At 41.5% G+C, this 15166-nt stretch overlaps 1 protein-coding gene across 1 annotated transcript in view; it reads left to right on the top strand.

Moving 5' to 3' along the window:
* The window catches only part of ATP13A5 (ATPase 13A5), a 123850-nt gene that overhangs the window by 50917 nt on the left and 57767 nt on the right, over positions 1 to 15166 (top strand). The window contains exons 10-14 of the mRNA XM_081573656.1: positions 2806 to 2976; positions 5221 to 5378; positions 8087 to 8275; positions 12133 to 12194; positions 14674 to 14824. Coding sequence (XP_081429782.1) covers positions 2806 to 2976; positions 5221 to 5378; positions 8087 to 8275; positions 12133 to 12194; positions 14674 to 14824 — 731 coding nt within the window. The remainder of the gene's footprint in view (positions 1 to 2805; positions 2977 to 5220; positions 5379 to 8086; positions 8276 to 12132; positions 12195 to 14673; positions 14825 to 15166) is intronic.

The raw sequence follows: 15166 nt of genomic DNA, 5'->3' as shown, positions 1-15166 counted from the left end.
AATAAAAGAGGGCTTTGTTAGCATGCATCTAGAAATGGTTTGGGAAGACTGAAGGGGGGATCTAGAGGGGAGGAACAGTTAGGAGAATGGGAGATACGAGAAAATAGATATATTAGTCTCTGACCCAGTTCCTGGCACAGGGCTCTTGAAACACTTGTAAATTCCTACTTGATAAAAGCACTAGGAGCATCTCTTGTTCTAATGAGGCCACTGTTGGTGGGTACCTGGATGGCTCCTGGATGGGGGCTGGTCCCCAGAAAGACCAAACCATGATTAGAAACTTGGAATTTTCAACCTCAACCCGCATTCTCTATAGAGGGAAGAAAGGCTGGAAATGGAGTTGATAATTAATCATAGCTACATGAGGAAGCTTCCATAAAATCCTAATAGTATGGGGTTCAAAGAGCTTCCAGGTGAATGAGCACCCCCATATACCAGGAATATGATGCACCCCAACTCCAGGGGGACAGAAGTTCCTGCACTCAGAACTCTCCCAGACCATTTCCCAGGTATCCCTTCACTTGGTTGTCCATCTGTGTCCTTTATAATATTCTTTAATAAACAGCTAAATGTAAGTAAGTATTTCCCTGAATTCTGTGAGCCACTTTATAAAATTAACTGAATCCAAAGAAGGGATCTTGGGAACCTCAGATTTATGGGTCATGTTTCAGAAGCACAGATGACAAACTGGATTTGCAACTGACATCTGGATGGGGTGGGAACAGTCTTATGGGACCGAGCCCTTAACCTGTGGAATGTGACACTATCTCCGGATAGATGGCATCAAAATTGAATTTAATTGAATTAAATTATAGGACAATCAGCTGATGTCACAGAATTGCATGTTGTGGAGGAAAAAGACCCTACACATCTGGTGTCAGAAGCTTTGTGAGTAAGGTAGTAGCTGTGAAACTAAAGACAAAACACATAAGGAAGGATAGTAGATTTTCTTATTTCAGGACTTCAAAGTTGAGATGTCCATTGATTAGTTCCACTGTAGCCTCAAATTACCCAGAGGACATGTTTGCACTTCAGAGAACTAAACAAATCACAGCTAATCCATTGTTAATGCAATCACCAAGAACTAGACAGCGATTGCCATGTAAGCCACTGGGACCTGGATGCAAGAGTCCAAGAATGACACTCACAGGAAGGTATGTTAAGACTTGGAAAATCATTCTGTGAAAAGGCAGATTATGGAAAGAGGAGGAATCAAAATGGTTCTGAGATTGTAAATCTGTGACTCAGCAACAGGGTAAGACCATAAAAGAAACAGAAATTTCAAGAGGAAATTTGGGACTAAAAATATTGATATGGATTTTAGAAATGTTGAGTTCCAGAGGCTAGTAAAATATCCAGGCTGGGATGAACATCCAACAACTGAGAAGCACCAAACAAGGGCCCAGGAAAGAGGAAAGGTGGAGCTAGGCATTACTGGTGTATCATTTTAGACCTGCTAATTAACGGAAGTACAGCTGAGGTCATCCAGAAAGAGGAAGATGAAACAGAGGTCCTATCTTGTTACATTAATTTCTCTTTCACTGCAAGCTCCAAAAAAGATCATGAAGAATATTTTTTTCTTCGAGATTAAAGATGTAATTAACACACAGCACTGTATAAACAGTAAGGTGTATAGTGTGACTTGACTTACATCATGAAATGATTACAAGTTCAGTGAACATCCATCATCTCACAAAAAATAAATAAATAAAAAATTAAAGAAAAAAAATTTCTTATGATGAGAACCCTCAGGATTTATTCTCACAACAAATTTGATATATATCATGTGACAATATTGGTCATATTCAGTGTTAACTATATTTATCATGTTGTACTTTACATCCCTACTACTTATTTATCTTATTGAGAAGTTGGCACCTTTTGATGATCTTCATCCGTTTCCCTCTCCTTCCACCCCAGCATGAAGAGTATTGAAAATATTGTACAGATTTCCTGCAGGCATCATTTCTCACCCATCTCTGTACTTCCAGGGCTGCTTTCCTCTACCCCAAACTCAACATTCCAAACACCCTCAACTGCCATTAATACCCAGAACACACCATGCTCTTTCTCTTAGATCTCCTAAGAACACTCTCCCCTCCTCCTTAAGCTGACTGAGCTTATTGCATTTCAATTGTCACCTATTACTTGCACACGAAATCTTTCTTGATCTTCCTTTTGGGTTGGATCTTCAGATCACCTGGTTCTGCTACCAAAATATTTACCACACTGTGTTTTAATTAATTATTTGCTGTTATTTACTGACCTGACTCCTTGAGCTTTAGGAGGTCAGAATTTCTGTTTTATTCATTATTACATTACCAGCATCTAGAGCAATGCCTGGTATGGAATAAGCACTTAGACATATTTGCCAAATCAATGGACGAATGGACAGATAAACAAGTGAATAACAGGCAAGTAATAATAACTATACACATGCTTTGTAGCTTCTTCATGCCTAGAATAGTGCTGGGCTTAAAGAAAACTTAGGAAAATGATTAAGTGGCAACTCCTTTCTCTAAAACAGGATGCTTTTAAAATAAAAAACAGTAAACCATACTGGCCAGGTATGGGAAAGATAGGCAAATACTAAACAAATATTTGAAATATAATCAAATATACCACTGCTTGCATCCTTAAGAATAATAACATCCTTAACATCCTTAAGAATAGTCATCTGACTATTGAGATAGGAATGAACAACCAGATTAACTGTGGTTTCTATCCTTTCTTGAAACTGGTGAATACCAGCTCTAAATTAGTACCCAAGTTCACACAAAATCAACAAAATACCATCTTCTTTAGGAGAAAGTATACCTGTTACAAAGACACCACTGCCCCATGCGGACAACACCACAGCCTGGAAATCCCACAGCTTGGAAGATTATCGGAAACATGTCCTTTTCTGTGGAACAGAAGTTATTCAGGTCAAGCCCTCTGGGCAGGGGCCAGTAAGAGCAGTCGTTTTGCAAACAGGTCAGTAGATTCCATTTTTGTAAACATGATCCATGATTAGAGGTGGGGGAGCTGGATTAGGGAAATCTTGTTTACAATCATGGAGTTTGTCACATTCTAGTTTCCAATGAAATGCTTATTATTCCAGGTTGCTGCCATTTCCAACTGAACTGTTCATTATGAATACTGTTGTTTATGTTGAAGTGCATACGGGGATGAAGTACACTTCCTCAAAGGCAAAACTGTGTTGTTGGTTTTACTATGTGTCCATAGACTTCTTCTCTTTTCACTCTGTACTTTCTCTAAGTGATTACCAAGAGAATAATTTCAACCATGATCACTTAAGAAATTTTTCTTTTCAAAGAGTCATATGCCAGGCTGTTGCTGGATGCCTTCAACAGGTCCAAAGACATTTTAAAGTCAAGGTGTCTACAAGGGGACTCATCCTCCTCTAGTGCCTCTTTCCGTAGACATCATCACAATCTATCAAGTTTCTTCATATTGTCTTTACTCCTCATCTTCTCTCCTACCAAATAGGTCGCCACATCCTACAGATTCTGCAAATACCTCCTGCGTCCTGTCTCCCTCCCCCTTCTTCATCCTCATAGTTGATGTTATCTGAGCTATCATCTCATATCTAAATTATTACAGAAGAAATATTTATTTGAAAGTGTCTCTTTAACTTCACCTTAAATATTGTTTTTTTATGTTTTGCTCAATTTTTCTCTAACCTATTCCTCAATCTGTTACCAAGCCACACTTCTAAAACATAGTTTGGAGCAATTCATAAATACTATGCTCAGGAATATTTCAAGACGACCCATATTAGTCCCACTCTTTCACATGACATTACATGATCAATACCTTCCATGATCTGGTCTCAGCTCTCTCTATTCACCCCTGACCTGTGTTTCTGCCACCCCACATATTCATAGGCCCAAAATATATCTTGCATTTTGATATTTCTATGCTTTAGTTTAGTCCATGATTCAACTGTTCTACCTAGTTTTTTAATCAAAAATATCAAGGTTTGAGGGGTTTTTATGCTCAAACTAGTTGGTGGGCATGAGAATATCCCTCAAGCTGCTGCCTAAGAAGCTAATGAGTAGAGATCATGGAAGCTCCTGAATTGAGCTTGTAAAATGCTAACGCAACAGGTTAGAGAAAATTCAGCTGTTTTCCTTCAAAGTCTACAAAGCCATGTTTGAGGAGAGCAGATGTTCATCAGGAAGTGGGATTAGGGCATGCTTTATACTTACCATACTGATCAATGTCTGGAATATATAGTAGTCAATCTTTTTGCCAGTATTTTAGAGGCGAATAAGTATCTACTAAGTGCTATGCATAGAGGGCTAAAGAAAAGCAAATGTGAGATACTCTTTGCCCTGAAAGAAGATTATGATCTGATACAAGAGACAGATGGATTTATAGCTAACAAAACACACTTCATAGAGGGATGTCATACGACCAAGTGGTTTTGATCCTTTCTTGAAACTGGCAAGTACCAGCTCTAAATTACAGACAGAGGGAGAAATTACTTTGATTATGAAATATGGGAGTAGAATTCTGGAAATACTTATTTGAAGAGATGGTATTTTGAGCCAAACCTGATACAATGGGAACGATTTAGCCAATCATATCAGAGAGCTGGAAAAATAGGCTAACTTGTGTCTAAGAAACATAAAAGAAAGAATGCATGGAGGTCTTCTGGGATTGGGAAGCAGGGACTAGGGATAAGCCTAGTGAGGCAGGAGACCTCAAATGCCATGCCTACAAATTTGAACTTTATTCTAAAATGTGTGTGGTCTGGAAGGTTTTGAGTTTAAGAATAACGTGACCAGAGGCATGTAAGATTACTTGCCTTGTGCTTTACTTTTCTCTTAATTTTCCATTACTTTCAACACATATTTTTCTTTAAGTCTTCTTCTCAGCATCTCTTGTTCTCTGGTCACTGCCTTCATCAGCACCTTGGTCTTTTTCTCAGCCCCATATGTGCAGTGGGGGTTACATTGTTTGAGCCACTGAAGCACTGACCCCCAGAGCAAGAGAAATTGAGAAGGGCTAAGTGAACACCATTTATTCTTCCTGGCAACTTGGAATAATAATAAATGTAAAACTGCTAGGTCACAACAATGCTGTTTTAATTCCATATTCAAATGACTCTATTAACCAATTCTTAATTCAATGCAAAGCATTTTTTTCTTTTTGGTTTTAGGGGAAAATGTATTAAAGGACCTCACACCACTTGTGATTATCTTCATGTAGGTTACAATACAGCCAAAGGGGACTTGGTGAGATCCATCCTCTACCCTCGGCCTCTGAACTTCAAACTGTACGATGATGCCTTCAAGTTCATAGTGTCCCTGGTCTTCCTTGGAATCATGGGTTTTTTCTATGCCCTTGGTGTATTTATGTACCATGGAGTAAGTACTTGGAGATAGGGCTTTTTAATAGGATAACTTTCTCAGGAACTTAACCTAACTAAGGGTTAGATAAAATTTCCTCTTAGTCTCACCATCCTGAATCAATGTCATCCAATAGACCTTTCTAGAATGATGAAAATATTCTATATCTCTACATTGGTCAACTTGCTAGCCATTAACTATGTGTTCACTGAGCACTTCAAATGTGTTGGTATAATAAAGGAAATAAATTTTCAATTTTTTAAAATTAAAATAGCCACATGTGATTAGTGGAAATTGTATTGGAAGGCGTAGCTATAAAAAGTTGTGAAGTTCACAGCTCCTTTCACCACCTGGATGGGAGTGAAAGGTTACTGCATGTGTGGCATTTGTGATATCCAAGCCCAGAGGAATACATGTTCCCTCAGAGGAAATACATGCTTCTCAAACATTATAGGATAGGGAAGATTTGGTCTTAAGATTAGAAAGCAGTAAGGATATACACATTTGAATGACAAAAATGCAAAGGAAGAAAAACACAAAGGAATTCTGGAACTAGCAAGCAGTTATGAGATAAATCTAATAAGGTAGGATTAGATCAGATTGAAGGAGATATTGAATGCCATGCCTAGACGTTTGGACTGTTTGAAAGTGTTGATGTATTTGAGTGTGTACATTGTCAAGGGAATACTCAACACACCATGCAGTCGATGAGTTGCCCTGTGTTCTTGTTAGGTTCTGAGATGAAATTGAATGTCTGCTTTTACAGAGTTGTGTACTATATGGGTCCCCACTTCCCTTTATAAGCTTCATGATGTCTGGTTTTGTTTGGATGTCTCTCTGAATAGCTGTGACAGCTGTACAGGAAAGAGTTGTCACAAATAACCGATGAGGTCCTTTCTGGTCCTGAGAATCTGATTCTGTTATGAACTTTGCAGTCTCTTCTATGAAACATGCTGGGATCTTAGCAGTATGGGCTTATAGGGGAGAATAAAACATTGTGAATAAAAGGATCCAAACACAGGTATGAAACTGGGAGTGAGTGGACTCTTTAAAATGTCCAAACTGATGGCATTGATAATGGCATAGAAAAGTGTGTGTGTTGAGTGTGGGAGAGGCAAAGGCAGTCACGAGAATTTTCAGGCAATGTTCACGTTCAAACCTGAGCTCTGCATAGTCATTGCAATCTGAAATAAACTCTCAGAGAGCATTTCTAGGGGGAAGGAGGGCAGAGGAGGCCAGGGCACATGGGCACCAGTAGAATAGAGTCTGGAAAGAGTGAGGCAGAATGTCAAAACCACTGGGGCTGGAATTTGAGGCAGTGTGCTAGTTTCATCTGGGGAACATGAGCATGGAGCAGGAAAACAAGCAAAAGCCCTCTCCTATGGGCCAGGAAGCCCTGATGGTGATTGCATATGATGGCTTCTTCGGCAAGACTCAATGTCTAATACATACCAAAGCAGCGTTCTCATTGCACACCCCATCTTCTTGTAGGTCTGGACCTGCAGAATTTTGGCTGCTTCTATTTGCATTGGCTCAGCATTAGGCAGGGCTGAGTCTTCAGGGTTAAAGCTCCTCTGTGGCTGGGGTTGGAAAAATCAGGAAATGATGGATTTCATGATAAACTAGAATTGGCCCAAAGATGTGCCAAGTAGCCATTGTTACTAAACTTTAATCTATGTTTCCAATGCTGAAAAGAGAACTTTATGGCTAAAACCAAGGTAATGTCATGAGAACCTAGGCATGGTTGTAGAGGGAAAGCCATTAGTTAATAGACCATGGGAAAATTATGCAGCCTATGATTTGATCTCGGCCCTGCCTTTATTAGTCCTGTGATCCTCGGTAGATTGCCTGGAATCCTTATTCCATGAGGCTTGGCTTGGTAATATGACATATCAGTCACACATTTGTGCCCTCCCTCTAGCTGAATCGATTAGGGATTATGTCCTCACCATTTAACCAGCATGTGGCCTTGGGAAAGTTGTTTACTTTTTTAAGTCTCAGTTTCCTCTTCTGTTAAATGGAAGAAATAACAGTATTTACATTACAAGGTGGTTGTGAGGAGTAACTAAACAGTGTGTGTACACAGTGCTTGTTCCAGGGTGTGTATCCAGTGAGAACAAGCTAGTTTTATTATTGGTTCCCCCAGAGCAGTAAATATATGCCGAGATCTTGACAGAATCCTGGTCCTAGTTTTCATCAGGTTTCCAGGCACTCCACACATGTGCTGATCACCTTCTCTATTCACAAGGTGCTAGGCTCTGCATCTTGATGAGTAAGATGAATTCCAAGATGACTTCAAAGATGAAGGAGGTACAGCTGCTGTGCTGGAGGAGTTTGTAGAACTGTTGAGAAAGCAACGGTCAGGCCATGTGTGAAATATCACAACTCAAGTCTAGTCCCAGTGACCAGGAGTCCAGAGGGTGTGAAAATGCCTGATGGGCAAAGAAGGGGTGGCCCTCTGGGGGGACAGAAGGCTGAGTGGAGAGAAGCTGGGTCAAGAAGGACAGTAGGATGTGGGATGCAGTCCAGGGTCTCCTTTCCTCTGCAGTGGGAGACAATTTGTTGATTTCTCAGACTTGGCCTAGAGAATACTCAGTCCAACCAAGACAGCTGGCTCATGATGACTATTCTGGGCTTCCAGAACTCCATTGGTGCTACAGGAGATGGAGCCAGGAAGGGTGCGCACGCTTTCTTCCAGGCTAACCTGTGTGTCCCTCCCTCCCCAGGCCTCTCCACAAGACACCATGGCCATGGCCCTGCTCCTCCTCACCATAGCGGTTCCTCCTGTGCTGCCAGCTGCCCTGACCACAGGCATTGTGTATGCACAGAGAAGGCTGAAGAAAAAGAGAATCTTCTGCATCTCCCCACAGAGGATCAATATGTGTGGGCAAATCAACCTTGTGTGCTTTGACAAAGTATGAGCTCAACTCCCCAGGTTGGAGGTTAATGATTTTGGGACATAGCTGAGCCGGGAAGGGCCTCAGAGACTGTCTAGCCCAGCACCCTCCTGGGACAGATGGGAACACGGAGGCCAGGAAGGTCACACACGGAGCTGGTGTGAGAGCATGTTCTAGAGGCCCATTCTCCCGAGTCCCGAGGAAGTGGTTTAGCCGTCACATCAAGCATTTCTTTTCTGTCAAATTTAATATTTTTGTGCCCGTTTAGGGTTTCAAAACAATCTCTTACTATAATCACTTTTATGAGTGACTGGCTTTTTTCAGGCAAGAAAAATATGAGGAACATTTCTGTTCCTTTGGTGCTTTGTCCAGAGCTTAAGGGAGCATATTCATTTCTCCTCCCCTGCTTCTTTTCAAGAACTGGAAAGCAGGGGCTGTGACCTGTGTTTACACACTCTGGTCCCTTTTTTCCCCTTTGCTTCCCAGGATGTCAAGCCTCAGGACTGGGAGATTGTCTGTGCTTAGGGCCTGGAAAGGGGGCAGAAGGGAAATATGTTCAGAGGAGGGGACAGCTGCTCTGGGACAGGTCCCAGGACCCCTCTCTGTGGCTCCTGTGGAGGACCAGGCAGGGCTGCAGTATCAACCACCTCACCTGGGTACCCAGTCTACCAGCTCCCATGCAGGGGTCTGGTCTGGTCCCTCCATGTCTTCACTTTGTTTTCATGAGAATAAATTATAAAGGTTTTGCTGCTTTTTAAATAATTGACATTGGCAGAGAGCCCCATTAATGAGATGTTCCGGGCTCTTGAGAAGCTCACGAAGTAGTTGAGGAAGCAGGTAATAGGGAAACATAGATAATGAAAACACACTGAAACGCATGCTAAGTAAGTATGAGTCGAGCACTGGGGTGTGGTTACCTGCCTCAGGCGGGAGTCACCTCTGAGCTCTGGCTTTGGCTGTCAGGCAGACTGCGCCCCAGGCTCCGCAGTGAGCAGCCCAGCAGCACACAGATACCAGGGCTGCAACAGGCGGGGAGCCAGACTCTGGGTGGTGTGAACTTGGCTGCGTGGTCAGGATGCAGCTGGAACCCATGAGCCCAGTTGCTCAGGGTTTCATGTGCTCTGAAAAGATGGCTCCTTGTCCTAAACAAAGAGGTCAGGAACAGAGAGCAAAGGCCAAGCTGGAGAGACACCATGAGTCGACCTGACAAGTCCTGGTCCCCAGGTAGAAGTGGCATAGCTCTTACGTCATTTCAGTTCTGTTCTTTTCTAGTTTCCTTTGACAAAGAAACCTGTCAGGTTAACTTAACAGTAGCTACGTTTTAGATTCAGGGCCAGAGAACAACTCTTGACAGCAATTCCTATTACTGACTCAGCAGCCTCACCAGTGTGTAGAATATAAGAGGGAGATTTACAAAATGTGTTCATTACATATCTGTTTCTAAAACTAATTTTTCCAGAGGTGTTCTCTTTCCTTCCTGTAGAAAGCTTTTCCCTCCACGCCCTCGTGCTCCTTTGCTAGACTGTCTTAAGGATGCTCGACAGCAGACATGGCCAGACTCCATATGTCATGATGGCATCTTATTATGCAAAGACTCATGATTAGGAATCAGCGAAATGAGAAATCTAATCATGAATTTGACACTAAGTTTCTGTGTGACTTTTTAAGATAAGATAGTTGAAGTACAATGCTCTGTTTCTTTTTAGCTTTCATATTATAAAACTCTACCACCATGATGTTAGAATAAAGCCCTCCACAATTAATTGAATTTCCATCTAGTGTTATTTCAATTTAGAAGATATTCACCACTGGGCTTCTGAGTATATTTATTCCCATATATTTCTAGTTTTATACTGGTTTGTTATAACTTTAAAACAAGTTCTCTCTCTCTCTTTTCTATTCAATTCAGTCTAAGCCTGGGCTAGTATTTATACTAAGAAGTTTTATTTTTCTATCTTATTTGCTTTAGAACAGCAACTGTAATTTAGTGCTTTTTCCATTTATGGCTAGTTTTATTGTATAGGAGTTATTTTCATGTAGAGAAATAACTTTGTCCCTTATCTATTTTCACTACGGTATCATCTCTGTTTTCATGTTCAAGATATTGATGTTTTAAAACATATCTAATCATCAGGAAAACATTTCAGTTTGAATTAAGTTGCTAACTCTTGCTGAAATGGAGCAACTCAAGAGCCTTTGGAATCTAATCACACAGATTGGAGTCCTTATAAAATATAGGAGGTACATGAAACAAGTAGTGTTTTGCTTTTTCTTTTGCTGTTGTTGTTCTTGAAGGAATAACCTATATTAAGCATGTTAGCTCTCCTTGAAGTCCAAATTAGTTAATAAAACACACTTTCCTTGTTTCTTTAATCCAGAAGCTCAGTACAGACATTGTCTCTCCACACACTTTTCAGAATTCATTTAACATTTGTCTTCTGGTGGAAGTCTCCAAAAAGGCTGGATTCTGGTTCTTTCTCTCTAATCTATGTGCCAATGAGCCCTTGGGCTGCTCATTTCACCTTTATACTGAGACTGTACCCTAGTTACTCAGTTGTAAGAAGAGAAAGCACTGCAGACACTTCACTGTAAAGCATGGTGCTAATGCAAATGTGCTATGATGATAAAATATCATTTGATGGAAAACTGAAAACTTTAGTGTCTTATATGGTGATGATTTTCAAGGAAAAAAGTGTAAGAAACCTGAGTGTCAATGTTGAAAAGGACATTCCCTAGCTCTTCGCAATGCATTACTGACAGTTAGAGCTGAGCCAATGGTAGCCACCTCCTTACTCTGACTGGGTGTAGACCAGGCTGAATGCCATTGGCCTACTGCAGAAAGACACTAAGGTTTGTAATTAATAATTGACTGTGAAGCAATGGGCAGATTAAAAGTGCTATGATAGCACTCAGCCCCATTTTGCTTTCTCTGCTACATTATCTAACAAATATTTTCCCCTGATGTAGCAAATCAACCCTCCCCACCATTTTCCTCTTGATCTAACAGTTAAACCCATTCCTGGGCATTAATTAATATTTATTATGAGCACTTCACTTCTCTCTGTAGTCTCAAAGCCCTTTATCAACATTTCATTATCAATCTGGACAGTCACCATGTCACCCATAGTTTTAGGAAATAGCTGTGAACCATATGGCAGACCAGGAACTAAATAGTCTTGCAAAGAAAGAAAAAATTTCTGACCTCTGCTTTAGAAAGACAGCAGGTGCCAACTGAGAAGTCAGACTTGAACTGGTTCTTGTTGGATTTCTATTCACTGAACCTTTCTCATTCAGGAACAGCAGTGGTCATGGCAGTAAACAAACAAAATGAAACACTTGCATTTGGTAATAATTAGTGACTAGACTCAACCTAATTTTCAACATGGTCTTTTGGGAATCATTTGTCACTGGCTGAATCTTTTCCTTCAGGTGCTCTTCTCTAATTTAAAATTTGATGTTTGCCAGTAAGGGCTTGGCCACCATTTTATAATAAGTATAAACGGAGTATAACCTTTAAAAATTGTGAATCACTATATAGTACACCTATAACTTGTAGAATATTTTACATCAACTATACTTTAATAAAATATAAAAAACAAATTAAATTTTAAAAAGAAGCATTGAACAAATGGAAAATAAAAATTTAGAAAGTCTGTTCTTAGAAGGAAAAAAAAAGAAAACTAATGGAGAGCTGACTATCACATTTACTACAAATATAAACAATAATGAAAATATTTTTTAATAAACATCTAATGTAAAAAGAAAGGGCTTGGGACAGCTAAACGTACTTTGGTTTCTTAGGAGCTTGGGTTTTGTGTAAATTGTAATTAAAAGCTCTAAATCTTCTGCTAAAACCCACTCTAATTTTTTTGTAGACTGGTACTCTTACAGAAGACGGACTGGACCTCTGGGGGACTGTCCCTACTGCTGACAACTGGTAGGCCCTGTAATGAAGACAGAGTGTATGATTGGTGGGGCTACCTTGTGACACTCCAGTCCATCCTTCCAGTGTTGAGGGATGAATCTCACATAAAATATACATAATAATTGGCTGCTACTGGCTCCCCATTAATCTAACTTGTTAAATTAAATGAGTTCTAAATTTGGAATCAGAGAGGGAAAGTAGATCTTCAAACTCCACATGAAAAATGGAATAGAATAACATGGATGATTAGGGAGTTGAGTGAATAAAACAAAAAAACAAAGAGTGAAATCAGGACTGTGCTTAATCTAAAACTGCATAGACTTCCTGGGTGGCTTGTGAGGTGGGAAATCCAGAAAGGAAGACCTCATGGAGTTCACACTCTAGTGAGATGAAAGGTGCATATGGACCCATCTGCAATGTACCACATGGGCTGGGAAAAGAATTAAGGCATGGATATCACAATAGAGAAGAAGACATAATAATGATTGCTTGATAAAAGACACAGTCCTGATTTTTATAATAACATAGTCGATAAAAGGTGGAAATTCATTTTGAAAATGAATAGATCAAGGAATACCACCTGGAGGAGATAACAAATGAGATGGGTTTTGAAGGGAGTATGGCTAGAAATTTTACAGATGAGGTTTAAAAGCTGGCAGTAGGGAGCGGAGCCGAAGCTGAAGCTCCAGTATTTTGGCCACTTGATGTGAAGAGCCGACTCATTGGAAAAGACCTTGATACTGGGAAAGGTTGAAGGCAGGAGAAGAAGGGGGTGACAGAGGATGTGATGGCATCACTGACTCAATGGACATGAGTTTGAGCAAACCCTGGGAGATATTGAAGGACAGGGAAGCCTGGTGTGCCGCAGTCCATGGGGTCGCGAAGAATCAAACACGACTCAGAGACTCAACAACAACAGGGAGTGGAGAGGGCAATCACATAAATACTACCCCCAAAGCAGAGCTAGAGACAGGAGGGAGTGCCCATCCTCAGAGAATCCTCCCTGAACTCCCTTCCCTGCAGGGTTGGGACCCACCTTCTCAGTCAGAGTGGAGACACTGCTGCTCTGGCGCTCTGGGTGTACCACCTGGGCTCCAAACAGTGGCTGAGGCTGCCGTCACTGAAGGAGTCATGCAGGGCCTCTCCAGGTTGGTGACAGGGTCCTGGGTACAGCCCTGGCACAAGGGAACAGTAGTCAGGCAGGGTGACGTTGCAGAAGATTCCTGGGCTGCGTGTCGGTGAACTCTCTGGGTTCCTATTATCATGCCTCTCAGCTTCTGGGTACTTGGATGCACAGATCAGGTTTTGGTCCAGACAGGCAGACCTCTACTGACCAGAGCAGTGAAAGGGGAAAGGGATGTTTGCAGTTTCCATTCCTTCTTTCCCCCCTTTTCCCCTAGTACTCTGAGACTTTGAGAGAAGTAGAAACCCTGAATACAGTTTTTATTCAGCTGTAAGGTGGGAGGAGAGAACGTCTACTGTCAAATAGGGAAATGAGTTTTGATGCTAGATATCCATGCCAGGAGTTTTAAGAAATAGGGGCGAAAGCCAAAGGGCTGACTTGTGAGAACTATTTGAATCCATGCCTGCTTTTTTTTTCCTTTATTGTACTTATTCATTAAATTTTTGGACCGTGCTGCACAACATGGACTTCCCTGGTGGCTCAGATGGTAAAGAATCCTCCTGCAATGTGGGAGACCTGGGTTCGATCCCTGGGTGGGGAAAATCCCCTGGAGAAGGGCACAGCAACCCACTCCAGTATTCGTGCCTGGACAAACCCATGGACAGAGTAGCCTGGCAGGCTACAGTCCATGGCGTCTCAGAGAACTGCATATGACTAAGCGACTAAGCCCAGCATAGCACAGCATATGGGATCTTAGTTCCACGACCAGAAATCAAATCCACACTCTCTGAGTTGTACGGGTGGAATCTTAACCGCTGGACTGCCAGGGAAATTCCCCATCCATGCCTGCTTTTACTTGAAGAAGAAAGGAGCCAGCAGGCAGGCTTCCTTTCCATCCCTGCTACCCCATTGGCCTGGAGACTTCTTGCCTGGGTTGGGTAGTTTTCTAGAGAGAGCTCTGCAATTTGCAGATGTCAGCTCTGAGCCTTCCCACAGTCTACCTTCCCACAACACTGCCACCCTGTGGGCTGGCTGCAGGCAACCTGACAAGAGGCTGTTTGTTGTTGTTCGGTCACTAAGTTGCGTCCAGCTCTTTGCCACTCCATGAACTGCCGCATGCCAAGCTTACCTGTCCTCCACTATCTCCTGGAGTTTGCTGAAATTCATGTCCATCAAGTCAATGATGCCCTGTGGTTATACCCAAACACTCAGAATTTATCATACAAGGTATGGGGGTGGGAGGAGCTAGTGAAGGTTTTGAGCATAGAGATGAGATATCAGTAAAGTTCATCTCAGTAAAATTGAAGGGCAGTGTGTGCAAAATGATTTTGTTGCAGACCTTAACTTGCTAATTATTTTCTCTACTAGTTTCCAGGAAGCCCACAGCTTTACCTCAGGCAAGGCTCTGCCCTGGGGCCCACAGTGTGCGGCCATGGCCAGCTGCCACTCTCTGGTCCTCCTCGATGGGACCATCCAGGGAGACCCACTGGACCTCAAAATGTTTGAGGGCACTGCTTGGGTAAGGTGATTATTTCTTGATTCAACTGAATGAGGAAAATGTGAAGAAATATCCAGTATTCACTGGGAGTGCCTAGGCTTTCCTAACTTTGGTTGAAACCCAGAGAATCATAGCAGCATATGAATGAATGAAGGTCTGACCCTACCTGAATCTCCCAATCTCTGCTCCAAAACTCTACAAAACTTTGCAATATGATATAGGGGTCTACCATCAAATAAATTTGGGAACTGATATTTAAACAAAGATAGTTTGATTTCTTGACTGTAGAATTTCTTTAATGTTAATGTATGGCGGTGTATTGTGACTGTTAAAGAGAGGATATAATATGCAGCATTTACTAAA

The sequence above is a fragment of the Giraffa tippelskirchi genome, chromosome 2 (genome assembly GCF_054371585.1).
Source record: "Giraffa tippelskirchi isolate mGirTip1 chromosome 2, T2T-mGirTip1v1.2.pri, whole genome shotgun sequence".
NCBI classification, from domain to species: Eukaryota; Metazoa; Chordata; class Mammalia; order Artiodactyla; family Giraffidae; genus Giraffa; species Giraffa tippelskirchi.
The sequence above is the reverse complement of the archived record's forward strand: the minus strand, read 5'-3'. Positions and strand labels throughout refer to the sequence as shown.